Source organism: Penicillium longicatenatum (assembly GCF_028827895.1).
Source record: "Penicillium longicatenatum strain IBT 33135 chromosome Unknown contig_1_segment0_segment0, whole genome shotgun sequence".
Classification (NCBI taxonomy): Eukaryota; Fungi; Ascomycota; class Eurotiomycetes; order Eurotiales; family Aspergillaceae; genus Penicillium; species Penicillium longicatenatum.
Genome location: NW_026643119.1, coordinates 953,831 through 966,876, shown reverse-complemented (window position 1 = coordinate 966,876; position 13,046 = coordinate 953,831). Strand labels below are relative to the sequence as shown.

The 13,046-nt window shown below is 47.8% G+C and overlaps 6 protein-coding genes across 6 annotated transcripts; 4 read left to right on the top strand and 2 right to left on the bottom strand.

Annotated features, from left to right (window-relative positions):
* Positions 1-663: 663 nt before the first annotated feature.
* On the top strand, positions 664-2,236 carry N7484_001143 (MFS multidrug transporter; the record flags this gene model as incomplete). The annotated part of the gene is made up of 6 exons (XM_057111563.1): positions 664-910; positions 974-995; positions 1,046-1,153; positions 1,240-1,627; positions 1,833-2,010; positions 2,085-2,236. The coding sequence occupies 6 exons, from the start codon at positions 664-666 to the stop codon at positions 2,234-2,236; spliced, it is 1,095 nt and encodes a 364-aa protein (XP_056976300.1).
* Positions 2,237-2,755: 519 nt separating this feature from the next.
* Positions 2,756-3,766, top strand: N7484_001142 (palmitoyl-(protein) hydrolase; the record flags this gene model as incomplete). The annotated part of the gene is made up of 6 exons (XM_057111562.1): positions 2,756-2,838; positions 2,893-2,904; positions 2,971-3,061; positions 3,113-3,166; positions 3,234-3,622; positions 3,673-3,766. 6 exons carry the CDS (start codon positions 2,756-2,758, stop codon positions 3,764-3,766), a joined length of 723 nt encoding a protein of 240 aa, XP_056976299.1.
* A 305-nt stretch (positions 3,767-4,071) lies between these two features.
* On the bottom strand, positions 4,072-4,885 carry N7484_001141 (uncharacterized protein; the record flags this gene model as incomplete). Its single annotated transcript, XM_057111561.1, has 3 exons — positions 4,072-4,571; positions 4,694-4,793; positions 4,844-4,885. The coding sequence occupies 3 exons, from the start codon at positions 4,883-4,885 to the stop codon at positions 4,072-4,074; spliced, it is 642 nt and encodes a 213-aa protein (XP_056976298.1).
* A 610-nt stretch (positions 4,886-5,495) lies between these two features.
* On the bottom strand, positions 5,496-7,077 carry N7484_001140 (uncharacterized protein; the record flags this gene model as incomplete). The annotated part of the gene is made up of 3 exons (XM_057111560.1): positions 5,496-6,131; positions 6,221-6,878; positions 7,007-7,077. 3 exons carry the CDS (start codon positions 7,075-7,077, stop codon positions 5,496-5,498), a joined length of 1,365 nt encoding a protein of 454 aa, XP_056976297.1.
* A 2,562-nt stretch (positions 7,078-9,639) lies between these two features.
* Positions 9,640-10,753, top strand: N7484_001139 (putative short-chain dehydrogenase/reductase family protein; the record flags this gene model as incomplete). The annotated part of the gene is made up of 2 exons (XM_057111559.1): positions 9,640-9,823; positions 9,888-10,753. The coding sequence occupies 2 exons, from the start codon at positions 9,640-9,642 to the stop codon at positions 10,751-10,753; spliced, it is 1,050 nt and encodes a 349-aa protein (XP_056976296.1).
* Positions 10,754-11,330: 577 nt separating this feature from the next.
* Positions 11,331-12,278, top strand: N7484_001138 (NAD-dependent epimerase/dehydratase family protein; the record flags this gene model as incomplete). Its single annotated transcript, XM_057111558.1, has 1 exon — positions 11,331-12,278. One exon carries the CDS (start codon positions 11,331-11,333, stop codon positions 12,276-12,278), a length of 948 nt encoding a protein of 315 aa, XP_056976295.1.
* Between the last annotated feature and the right edge of the window lie 768 nt (positions 12,279-13,046).

Here is a 13,046-nt window from a genome sequence, read left to right as displayed (position 1 = left end):
ATATGTACTGAGAGATCTTTTTATTCTCCGAGATCTCTTTCCTCGGCGATGTTCTTCCGCCGAAATCCCTCGTTATAAGGTTTCGGGCTACGGCAGCAGTACCTCGGAGATCCATTTGAATCCCGAATGATATACGGCTTTATCTAGACAAGCCTTTTCGGCTTTACTGTTTCGAGTTGAATTTACCTGATTGACCGTCAAGCATCCGTCTCCAAAATGATGGTGCCTGGTCCCACCCGCCACCTCCAGGTTCAATAATTTCAGATCGTCTTCCAAGCAGCCATTTAGCCTATCGGATACCGTTGATACACTCGGTATGATAAGTAGGGTAGGGGTTAAAGCCGAGCCGTAGATCTGCGGCGTTGAAAATTCTTCCTGTTCTGGTTTGTCTGAGCGGTTTCCAAGCAGACAAGTCCAGGGCAATCAGGGCCTGACTTAATTTTCAACAAGTCCATAGATTCTAAATCCGAGACAAACAATACATAATGCAAGGTGTTAGCTAAAGAATGACAATAACTATCTCTTGGTGAAAGCCGCGACACTTTGAAGCATTCGGAATAATTGGTATTTAAATTCCAATGCCGTTCAGGAACTCATAATTTTGGACTGCTAATCAATTTAATCAAGGCTTAGGCGATCTGAGCCCTGTTGAATGTTGAAGAGATGGCATCCAAAGAAGGGTTTCCTGCTCTGGGCAATTCATTAGATGCTGCGACTCCGTCAAAGCTGTCCAAGTTTAGGCTCAGACACACAGATCAGTCAGAAACTCATACTCACGATCTTGAGCATTTGAAAACAGATGAGCGGCATCTGGTGAAGTTTGAAGGGCCAAATGATCCTTACAACCCATTAAACTGGAGCTTTCACAAAAAGGCTATTACTACCGTCTTATATGGACTTATCACAATGGGTGAGTCTCATGCTTGAAAGTTCTAAGACTCTTTTCAATGAAGTACTGACGGCTCTGCATTAGGCTCTGCATGGGCAAGTTCTGCGTACGTTCTAATGATTCCCTTCTCCTTAGGTCTATGCTGATTTCATATAGATACTCGCAAGCCATCTCAAGTATTGATAAACAGTATCAAACTTCCGAAGACGTTGGGACACTGGGTATATCGTTGTCCTTGTTTGGGGTTGGACTCGGTCCTCTCTTGTGGGCCCCTTGTTCAGAGGTTTACGGAAGGAAGAAAGCATTTCTAGCTCCATACGCCATTTCCGTTGCGCTATCATTTGCCACAGCCGTCTCAAAGACATAAAGTCTATCTTGATTACCCGATTTTTCACTGGGTTCTTCTGCTCCGCTCCTATCACGAATGTGGGAGGTGTTCTGGCCGATATTTGGACTTCACAACACCGCGCCATTGCAGTGACAATATACGCACTCACCCTGGTTTCGGGAACAGTCATTGCGCCTGTGGTGGGTGGGGCCATTGAAGTGACGAATCTTGACTGGAGGTGGACTGAATATGCAAGTTTTGATCTAGCTACTTCAAAGGTCATCCATTCTAAATATGTCGCAGATTACTGGAATGATTATGGCACTCTCGCTCATCTTGGGCATGATTTTCTTGGACGAAAGCTTTCCGCCGGTTCTGTTGGTCTACAAGAGCCGTCAACTCCGTCTACGGTCAGGAAATTGGGCGCTTCATGCCCAGCATGAAGAATGGGATGCCACTCTAAGCGAGCTGTCAAGCAAATATCTCGTCCGCCCATTTCAGCTATTATTGACACCAATATGCTTTGCCGTCGCTCTATATGCTTCTTTTGTTTATGGCATACTCTACCTCAGTTTAGCCTCATCCCCGATCGAGTTTCAATAACTTCGCGGTTAGAAAGCGCTAGTCGGAGCTTTGCCGTTTCTAGCCCTTCTCTTCGGTATCTTGCTTGGTGCGGCGGTCAACATAATCAACCAAAGATTTTACAGTCGGCGATTCCAGGACAATAACAATCGTCCTGTTCCCGAAGCCCGACTTCCACCAATGATAATCGGCTCGATCTTTTTTGCTGCTGGTTTGTTTATCTTGAGTTGGACTAGGGGACCGAATTTTTTTGGTTTGGTCCCATCTGCGGTGCTGAATCAACAGGACTTGGCTTCTTCACCATATTCCAGGCCGCGTTGAATTACCTGATTGACACTTTCCAGAAATACTCTGCCAGTGCTGTTGCGGTCAACACGTTCCTGCGGAGTGTCTTTGCAGGATGTCTCCCACTTATTGCGAATGCAATGTTTCGTTAATTAGGAACTCCTTGGGCATCCAGTCTGTTGGGATTTATTGCTGTTGCTCTTATCCCGATTCCGTTTCTTTTGTATGTATATGGCCCACGGATCAGAGCCAAGGGTAATTGGTCAAAAGGGTCAATTTAATACCCTGAGTGCTTTGGCTAGATAGCATTAGAACTTGACGCAACCTTTGCTCTACAAGGTCTCTAAATGCTGAACTTTCCAGGGCTCGTGGTCCATTCAAAGAATTGGAATGATGCAATTCATGCCCATCAGGCATAATCCCATGTTAACGCATTTACAAGATCATCTTTCTATGGTAGATACCGAACGATTCTATATACACTTATGCCACAAATATGACTAGTGTGTATGTCGTACGTCCATCCATCCTTCGATCTTATCGATTGCGCAGGCGGTGTACCGTCTTAATAACCTCGGTGGCAGAAAAGCGGAGTCAATAAGCACCGAGCGCTCACATTTCTCCCTCCCATTAACACTCTTTAGATATCTCACTTCGATATCACAGGCAAAATGGCAACACGCGCCCCTTTCGTTGTTCCCGCGCTGAAGAAGCACACCGCGACGGTGATCATGGCCCACGGCCTGGGCGACTCGTATGTCCCCACACCTCCATTAGAGCGTCTCCAGCTAACTTAATCTCTCAACAGTGGTCAAGGATGGTATGCCTCAAATCCCAAAACCCAAAGCCTTAGGCTCAAATATTGACATTCGATTTCTCGAACCAGGATGGCCCTTGCCCAGAACTGGCGCCGCCGCAACAAGTTCGACGAGGTGGCTTTTATCTTCCCTAATGCGCCCAACATTCCCATTACAGTGGTATGAAACGATTTATGTCCCCACATACAACTCATCGCTGATGGAGCCTAGAACTTCGGTATGGCCATGCCGGGATGGTATGATATCGCCAAGCTTGGCGGTGATGTGAGATTCCCCGATTCCCTTCCTGCCTGTAACCTTCCGCTGACCTGTGCCTTTCCCGCTACCACAGCTCGATATCCAAGAATCCGTCCGCACTCAAGATGAAACCGGTATCCTCCGCTCGCGCGATTACTTCAACAACCTTATCAAGGAGGAAATGGACAAGGGCATCAAGCCCTCGCGCATCGTGCTGGGCGGGTTCTCGCAAGGTGGTGCTATGTCCGTCTTCAGCGGTCTGACTGGCAAGGAGAAATTGGGCGGTGTCTTTGGACTATCGTGCTACCTGCTGCTTAGCGACCGCGTTAAGAACCTTATTCCCGAGGGATTCCCGAACAAGGAGACTCCATTCTTCTTAGCGCACGGCAAGGACGACGGCGTTGTGAAGTTTGAGTTCGGCGAGACTTCTTCCAAGATGGTGAAGGACTTGGGTGTGCAGGATGTTTCATTCCACTCTTATGAGTATGTTTTCACTTTGACTTGGGGTTTGCGATATACTAACTGATAATTAGGGGCCTCGGACACTCGGCGGATCCGGATGAGATAAACGACCTCGAGAAGTTCCTGGAGAAGGTTCTCCCCGTTGAGGACTCCGCTGGTTTATGAATTGATGAACGTCCTGCTACAGGCAATGGGCACTGGGGGCCCACGCTGGTTCTTGGGCTTGCAGTTCTCTTCGCTGCACTAGCCTGGGCCAAATTTAAATCCCCATCTCGATCACCTGAGCATTTGGAAAAATCTCACTAGATGGGTCTTTGCTGATACTCTATTATTTTTGTGTTCTGGTTTCGTCCATATAAATGCATTTTCCATAGAAATCGGCCATAGTCCAGCAAACCTGCGGCATGAATGAATATAAAATACTAGAACCCCAGCTTGAATGTCAGATGCTCAACATCCGATGCATACCCCTAATACCTCAAGGCCTTTGCAATAGTCTCATCGATAACACGAACAATAGCATCAGTGTTAACAGCATCAAACGGAACCATATGCTTCATGCCGTGATCATAAAACCCAGCCTTGGACGGCTCACAAAGCTTATAAAGCTCCATACCACTCTCATACAGCGGGTCCAATTTGCCCACCACATTTGCCGTAGGGATATTAATCGGGTGAAAATCTGGCGCAGACTTAAACTGCATTAGACCAGACTCCTCCCAGGGCGCACCTCCGCACAAGAAGACAGCTGCACGGAAGAGAGGTGGGGCATCGGGCTTCGCCTTTACATGCTGGATGATCATTGCAGCGGCCAAAGCGGCGCCTTGCGAGAAGCCTAGGACTGCGTCGAAGGGTCCTTCCTTGGCGATTATGTTTTGGGTATGCTCGATTGCCTGCGCTACTGTTGAGCCGGGGGTTGTGTCGCGGTCATAATGGTTGAAAAAGGGGCCGTCCACTACGCCTTCGAGTTCTGTGTCTGTTAGCCAATTGTCTTATTTTCCCAGGTGTCGATGAGTCAATTTTGAAGGTTATTGTTTGGGTATCTTCACGAGCGGGGGCAAGTGGGGAATTGTTTTGGAGATTGTTTCGTACCCCCCTCAACTGGCGCCACGAATTTTCCATTCATGAATTTGAAAGTGTGACCCTTTTGTGAGAGCTTTTGTCTCAAGCCACCTGTTTGGATCTCGAGGATCTGAGAATTGCGTCAGCTTTGGCGTGTACGTTCGTCGCAAGTGCACGTACCTCAGTGTTGGTGCTCGCACCGTGCAAACAGAGAAATCTCATGGCGGTTGTTTATTGTTTTAAGCTCGGATGTTGCAAAGATCAAGTCAAAGGATGGATGCGCAAATGAGAAGAGGATGGAGGTGTCGGACAGAAAGTGAGATTTGGGCAGCTGCGGTCTCGTGTCTATTCTGCAGAATGCATGGGGGCGATTACGGAGTTAAAAGGGCTGAACTAGTGGATCTTCAATAATCGCATGTGCATGCAGGGGGGCCAATGGCCAATTGGGCTAGCCCTGCGGAAAATGGGACTTGCAAATGCGGGATCGAATCGGATAAATCGAATTGGCTGCCAAGAACTATGTGAAAATTGAAGGAATTGTCGAGTAAGATGTTGCGATAGTAATCTGATCAAATCGAGATTAGATTGTAGCCCGAGATCTTGCCGAGTGGGACGCGTCATTGTTCAGCCTTTTCGAGGGGAATTAGAGTTGGAACTCAAATACAAGTCCATTGTTACACAGGACTGCAATAGAATAATGAATTTGAATAACACATTGGGCAAATTTTGTCATATTAGCACGATGAGGCGATTTGAATAAATACCACATAATATGGGTGATCAATACACACATCTCTAAGGGCTCAATCAAAGGCTACCGACAAACATATCATTAGAACGGGTCAGGAATCGCCCACTGCCAGAAGTCCAGGAAGATGTTCTTCTCCGTGGCGAAAGGAGTAATGGGAATCTTCTTCCAGAGGTTGCCCAACTCGAACTGATTATTTTCCGAGGGAATATCAGGGGCCCAGTAGGGCAATGTTTCAGTGGCCGAGCCTCCCTTGTTAGGATTCTGAGTCTTGACATAGTTCGCCCAGTAGGCCGACATCTTCGCTGCAACCTCATAGTCAGTCTGATTGTAGGTTGACGACTGAGCATACAAGTTATCCAATGCAAACACAACCTCTGAGCCATGAGTGGGGCCGCTGCCGCTCGAGGGCGAGTAGGTCCACAAGTAGTAATAAATATCCTTGTCGGAGGTTTTGCTCCATCGGTCAGCGTAGGACCAGGTGGAGGTACAGAATCCGGCACGCAAAATCTCATTGTATGCATTCGTGGCCTCGGCTGTGGTGTTGGCCAAGTAGAGATCCAGGAGCTCGTTAGCGTATTTTCCATACAGAGACTTGATTGCCTCCTCGTACGCTGATACATTATATGTGGTGGAGAGATCGATTCCATTCTCAGCTGCGGCGTTACCAACTAGGACTGGGACGTTATTTGGCGCACCCTCCTCTAGGCTCACAATGTACTTGTTCGGAATAGCATGGTAGTTCAGCGCAGGGTCGAAACCGCTGAAGTCATTCACCCAGTTCCAGTCAAAAGAGTCTCGACATTCACTGCTCTTAGCTCGGCCAGGCTCGAGATGTTCAATGAGTCAACAAATGTGTTGCTGAACTCGAGCAAAGTGCTCATGTTGTGGTAGTCGCTGCCATATCCGTACAGGTTCGGATCATATGGGTCCTTAATACCACTCTCTGCGATAGCTCCCTTGATGAGGCCCTTGGACAGGTGGCTGTTAAGAAGATGGTAGCTCATTCCGGCACCAAATGACTGGCCAGCTGCAGTGATTGCATCAGGGTCACCACCAAAAGCGGCAATGTTTTCATGGACCCACTTCAAAGCTGCGATTGAATCCAATAGGATATAGTTGCCCGTCACGCCAGTTTCTTCCTCCAGTTCGGACAAAGTGAGCCAGTCAAGGGCTCCAACACGGTAGTTGTAGCTAACGAAGACAATATCTTTCCCAGCCATACCACCACCAACATAGACCGACGCAGAGGATCCCGAACCAGCGGCATACGACCAGAACATGACGGGCAGTTTGGCATCAGCTGAGGTGGCCGGGCTCCAGATGTTCACAGTCAGACAATCTTCACCGATGTCATCACCAGCTGCCGTGCTGGGGCAAGTCAGACCGAAGGAGGTGGCTTTCAAGGTTCCGTTCCAGGATGGGCAGTCTGAGGCGGCTTCCAGCGATTTGCTCCCGCTGGGTTGGCTGCATAGGGAAACCCCTTTCAAGTGGGGATGTCCTTCCAGTTGGAGATTGTAGATGGGGCACTGCTGCTATTGAAGGCCGCAACACCTTGCACCTTTCCCTGGGGTAGCTTGATGGGCTGTTCATACAGTGCTGCGTCTGCCACGGCAAGTAGAGCAAAGATGCTGGCCCCTCGGGCGAGGTCTCCGGCGATTCTCATCTTCTTGGTAGTGAAGAAAAATGAGACGGTGATGGTCTAGGCTCAAACATCCATCCATTAGGGCTGAGGGAGAGTGGGTTTATATAAACTTGATCTTTGGCTAGGGCCACATAGTGGTCGAGCGATGATATGTCGGAAATCAAGGATTATGCAGCGGGGACATGTACAATGGCTTGGCAGATTAAGACGCAATTTCACCCATGTTTTGGCGATGATCTATGGAATGAACGACGCGTTCCCACCGGTTACTCTGCACGGAATTTTATTCGATTGAGAGAATGGGCCCTGAAGAGCTGCAGGCTTGCAGGGCGTGTGGGGAACACTGCAGAATAAGTTCCATCTAATCGAAACTTGTGCCTGTACTCACAGGGATCCGCTTGAGATGTCCGAGAAGCTAGAGTTGGATGGGAGTTTAGTTCCGCTGAATGTGGTCCGACAAATTAATGCTGAAGATCAGTGGGGCACATCGACTTCTTGCACCACGCCGACCAAACTTCCATAGCTGGCTTCGTATCAAGCTACTATTACAGTGATCCTGAGACCCTCGAATCTTCAAAATCAGGTTTGATTCCTTTTCATGATATTTCTCAGTGAACTGCCTTTGCAATGTAGCATCTTGGATTAATCAGGGTATATTGACCAAGTTATACCTATTCCCGCATGAGCTTTCTCTATCATCCTGCCTAAGCCACACTCCTATGAACAAAAGGAATTTGCTGAAGAGTCTAGGGGACGATGGGTGCCTGCATATCTTTAAGTCGATGCTGATTAGTTACGGCAGCGGGTCCGGGCCAGGAACCAGCTGGCCGTCAAAGGCGGCAACTCAGCTTTCTGTGACGAAGTAAACTCGAGAGAGTTTCATTGTTGGTTCTGAGAGGCCTATTGGGGAAGTAGGGTTTGGTTAACGTCTTCATAGTGAGTTCAAAACAAGCACATAATACTGGTCTAGGAATTTCGATGCCGATGTGAGTATTTTGATTCCCATAATTGAGAAGTAAGCTGCCATTAGCCTCGAAATCATTTCCTATCTCTTGACTTCGGCTTAACCCGCTCTTACCCATCAATGATTCCTCGAGGACTAAGCCCTATGACCACGAGATAAAGCATACTAAAAATATACAACTAGACTTTCTCGTGGGCCGTTAGTTGGGGGCTGGCTCGTGGACGGCCCGTATACCTTGGGTAAATATATACAGTAGCATTTGAAACCAGAGTAATCTCTACACTCTTTGACTTTCATTCCCGAACCCTAGCCCAGAATACGCTAGTCTCATTTTAGCCACACCTTCGTGATTCATGTCAAACAGTATTGTATTCCCTGGTAACGATGAATGAGTCATTGTTACAATACTGTAATTTGCTTTGCAATTCACAAACTAAATAACTATGCGTGTGACAATGGATAGAGTGGTACATAATGATGCGGGTTTCTGCCCATATATATTATTCCTGCTACAAGTCTTTCAAATAGTCCTCAAATGGGGCTAATAACCTGTTCTAACGCATCATGTTCGTCCAGATAGGAAGTCCGTGTCCCACAATATGTGTAAGGGTCTTTTCTCCCACCCCGATACACGCCACCGTCATCGATGTCTTTCTGAATATCCTGGATCAATCCTGGGCATTCGGGATTTGAGACAGATTTCGCCATTAGGTTTACGAATTCACATGCGAGTCGGACGCTAAGAAATGATATATCCTTCTCTCCAGGTTGAACTTGAATCAGGAGCAAGCTGTGATCCCTGATCGTCTGGTCATCCGCAATGTAGAACGCGTTTGTTGCTACTTTGTTTCCGGTAGTCCTCTCTCGAAGAAGACAAATAACATCATCAATAGTTTTCCCGTGGAACGCAGATGTGTCGTATTCACAGTGCGCGTTTACGGCGCTTGATGCGTCGCCTTCAATGTTGTCTTCATCTTCAAGGACGTAGAGGTAGTGCGGTGAAAAAAAGCTTCTTCTGTAGGCCGTGACGATGATATGAGTAAGGATCTATTGACTTGAATCAGATAAGAATACAAGATGCATGGAGAAGGGTCTCTGTTGCATAATGCGGAATAAATTATATGCAGACAAGGGGGTATAACACCTCGTCGTCCATTATTGTGGGCCCTTGTTGGTGATCAAATCGAAGAATTTACGTTACTAAAGGGAAGAGGTCGGCGTCTACATAAATGTGGTGGAGCCTGTCCCGCTACACATTACCTGACGAGATACCCTTGGAACACAAAAACATGCTCCACTATTCCCTATATGAAGGTTCCCGCGGCAAAGTATAAATCATCTCCTTGAATTGCTTACATAGTTGTTCAAACGCGGTTTTTACACGAATCGATGTCTTCAGAGGCTCATGAGACAGGCGAAATAAGAAGGGAAGGAAAAGTAATCCTGGTCACCCTCATTTGCATATTTCCATCACAAAATAGCCTTCTTAGAAGCTATCGGGCATAATGTCGATAAAACCCCTTAGCTTGTTATCCGGGAAGCTCAAGTAGGCTTGCAGTGACAAGGAATTCAACCTGTAAATAATCTCCAAATTATATTAACTTATATTCACTCACAAAATGGACATTCGCGACATGTTTGCCGCCAGCGGGTTCCTAAGCTACGGCTTGTGGCACCCCCTGGACTCTCTCTCAAGCGTCGGCCCGACACTCAACGAGGCCACCTTCGGCCTCCTCGGTCCCTCCTTCAACCCCGATCGCGACATCCCTAGCTTAGAAGGCAAGGTGATCTTGCTCACAGGAGGTAAACAAGCTCCGCCCAATTTCCAACCCAACCAACCAAGCTAACACGCGTCTCGCGCCTCCAGGAAATGCGGGAATCGGCAAAGAAACCATCCGCCAGCTCTCCAAGCACAACCCAGCCCGAATCTATCTCGCCGCGCGCACAGAAAGCAAAGCCCGCGTAGCGATCGAATCCATCCAGAAAGAACTTTCCTCCCCAGCCGATATTCGTTACCTCCCACTAGACCTATGTTCCTTTAAATCTATCCGCACGGCCGCGGCCCAGTTCCAGGCCGACAGCGACCGGCTAGACATCCTCATTCTCAATGCAGGCACAATGGGCAACCCGGCGACGAGAACAGAAGAGGGATTCGAGGTGCAACTAGGTACGAACCATGTGGGTCATTTTTTGCTCACGAAGCTACTTCTTCCTACGCTGCAGGAGACTGTTGCGCGGGATCGCGCTCAAGGCGTCACGCCTGATGTTCGCGTTCTGAGCTTGGCGTCTGTCGCACATGTGCTTAGCCCGACCTCATTTGAAGGGATTACTTCTACCGAATCACTTTTGGCGGGCAGTACATGGTACCGATATGGTGCGTCTAAAGCTGCGAATATCTTCTTTGCAAAGGAACTTGCGAGAAGGTATCCGGAGATTATGTCGGTTGCTGTGCATCCCGGTGCTGTCAACAGTGAGTTATATGGGCATACTAAGGCTCTTGGCTCATCTGTGAAGCATGCTGTAGGGATGGTTGTGGGTCTTTTCTTTAGGAGTACTCCCACTGGTGCTTTCAACTCCTTGTGGGCTGCTACTACTGCTAAAGAGAACTTGGTTAACGGCGCATATTACATTCCTGTTGGAAATCGCTGCGCGGGTACTGCTTTTGTTCAAAGTCCGGATATCCCTGAGAAGCTTTGGGACTGGACTGAGGCGCAGATTTCCAAGTGCGGCTAAGTTCGAGATCTAAAGCTATCTTATCCTGGGCTAAGATTGCCTGGTCGTGAAATGTGAAATTTCACGTTCAAGGTGCTATATGCTGCCATTGCCATATTACGTACGCTATTGTCATTTACCGTCAATGAATCGATCAGAAATGCGATCACTCGGAATGCAACAGTTCAGATCAATATACATATGGGATAAGCCTTAGTCAAGTAGACAGTTCTACGGTACGGTACGTCAGAGAATGACTCGGGGATAGATTCCTTCAACCACAAAGCAGCCTGTGGTTTCAATCTACACCAACTTCCATTGTTGGCCTCGTTGATATACCAATACCGCACGTCTTTGAACAAGATACCTAATCATATCTTAAGAACGCCATTCCATCCGTCCCATTTTATTTCTATATGACTGGCCGTTTGGGATTTTTTACACCATCGTCGACAACTCCAGGAGGCAAATGTCATCATGATGATCTCGATAGCAGTCATGATACACCTTTCTACTCTCGCCTCTTCCTCTGAAAACCTGCATCATCCTAGACTTCCAGGCAAAGAGAGCCTCCATTCCCATTTTCAGCTTCCATTAGATGTTCAGGGCTACTCTCGCGAAGAGAGGTCGCATCGTCGTGACCGGCGGCTCCGGCAAGGCTGGCCAATCGATCATCACCGAACTCCTCAAAAACGGACATCAGATCCTGAATCTAGATCTGGCCCCAATGTCCCGCCCAGGCGTGCACACCCTGAAGACCGATCTCGCCGACAGCGGCCAGGTTTTCAACGCACTCTCCGGACAATGGGCACTGACCGAGCCGTTCCCCAAAGGCCTGCCTCCTCCACCTGATGCCGTAATCCATATGGCCGGGTACCCACGCAACATGATCGTGCCGGATAATGAGACCTTCCGCTCCAATACGCTGGGTACATACAATATCTGTGAAGCAGCCTGCAAGCTCGGGGTCCGGAAGCTTGTCATCGCAAGCAGCACTACCGTGTACGGGGTGGCATTTGCTCAAGGCGATGTAAACTACAAATCCTTCCCCGTCGAGGAAGATCAAGATGTCTGTCCGACGGACACATACGCCATTGGGAAACTATGCAACGAGCGTGTAGCCCGTGGCTTTGCAGCCCGCTTTAATGCTGACATCTATGTTCTCCGTATTGGACATGTTATCGGGCCGGAAGAGTACAATGCGGATATCTTTTACAGTTATGTCCATGAGCCGGAGTTGTGGAAAGTGCATGGGTGGGCGTATGTTGATTCGCGGGATCTGGGTGGAATGTGTGAGGCTGCTTTGCAGAAGGATGGGTTGGGGTTCCAGGTTTTCAATGCGACAAATGACACGATTACGACTCTGAAACCTACTAAGGAGCTGTTGCAGAAGCTATATCCTGATACACCTGTCACGCGGGAGTTGGAGGAGTTTGAGGCGCCGTTGACGAATGCGAAGATTAAACGGTTGCTTGGGTTTCAAGAGAAACACAAGTGGCAGAAGTACTTTAATATGTGGGATAAGAAACGGGCCATTCCGAAGTGAATCTTATCACTAGACTGCTGTATCATTGGAAACCGCGCGTGGAAATAGCAATTAATTTGAATTGATCGGGAGTTGAAAATACATTGTTGAGCATTGATTAGCTTGCCCCGCTTGTAAACATGCTTGATTCAACTGTTTCTGGGCCATTCGAAGACCTCAGTCCTTCACTTCTTCCATTTCTTGTATTTTCACTGCCTTGAGATATACAATATACATTGGCTCGACAGGTGGTGCTTAATAGTGCTTTTCCGGTCTGAACTATTGCAATAGCCCCCAGAAGCTTTAACCAACCTCCAGAGCTTGGTTGGAATCTCCAGAACACCGATGAAACACTGACCTCGGGGCTTTTATATTAACTTTCATCCTTCTATAGCTCTAATATCATGTCTCTGTTTGAAATTTTATTTCTCAAGCTTCCATATAGCACCCTACCGAATCGCCTTGCTCATCATGTGCCTGTATACAATGTACTTTTTTATCAGACGCAGGCCATATTCCCCGGGCATATGCAAAGGTGTCTTTGTTCCTAATATTCGGCAATTGTTCCTGTAGAAGTTGCGAGCTCCTTATAGTCAAATACCAATTATGATGACCAAGACATTCTAGGATTTGCATTGCCGTGACATTGACGTTGAAGCTCTCCCCAGGGCGGTGGGGGAACATCACTCTTAGGGTTTAGCCGAGCTTCAGTTTTGTGTTCGCCCACAATCAATTCCACTGCAGACGAGAATACTAAAGAACATCACTTAGATGCAACGTATATAGCGA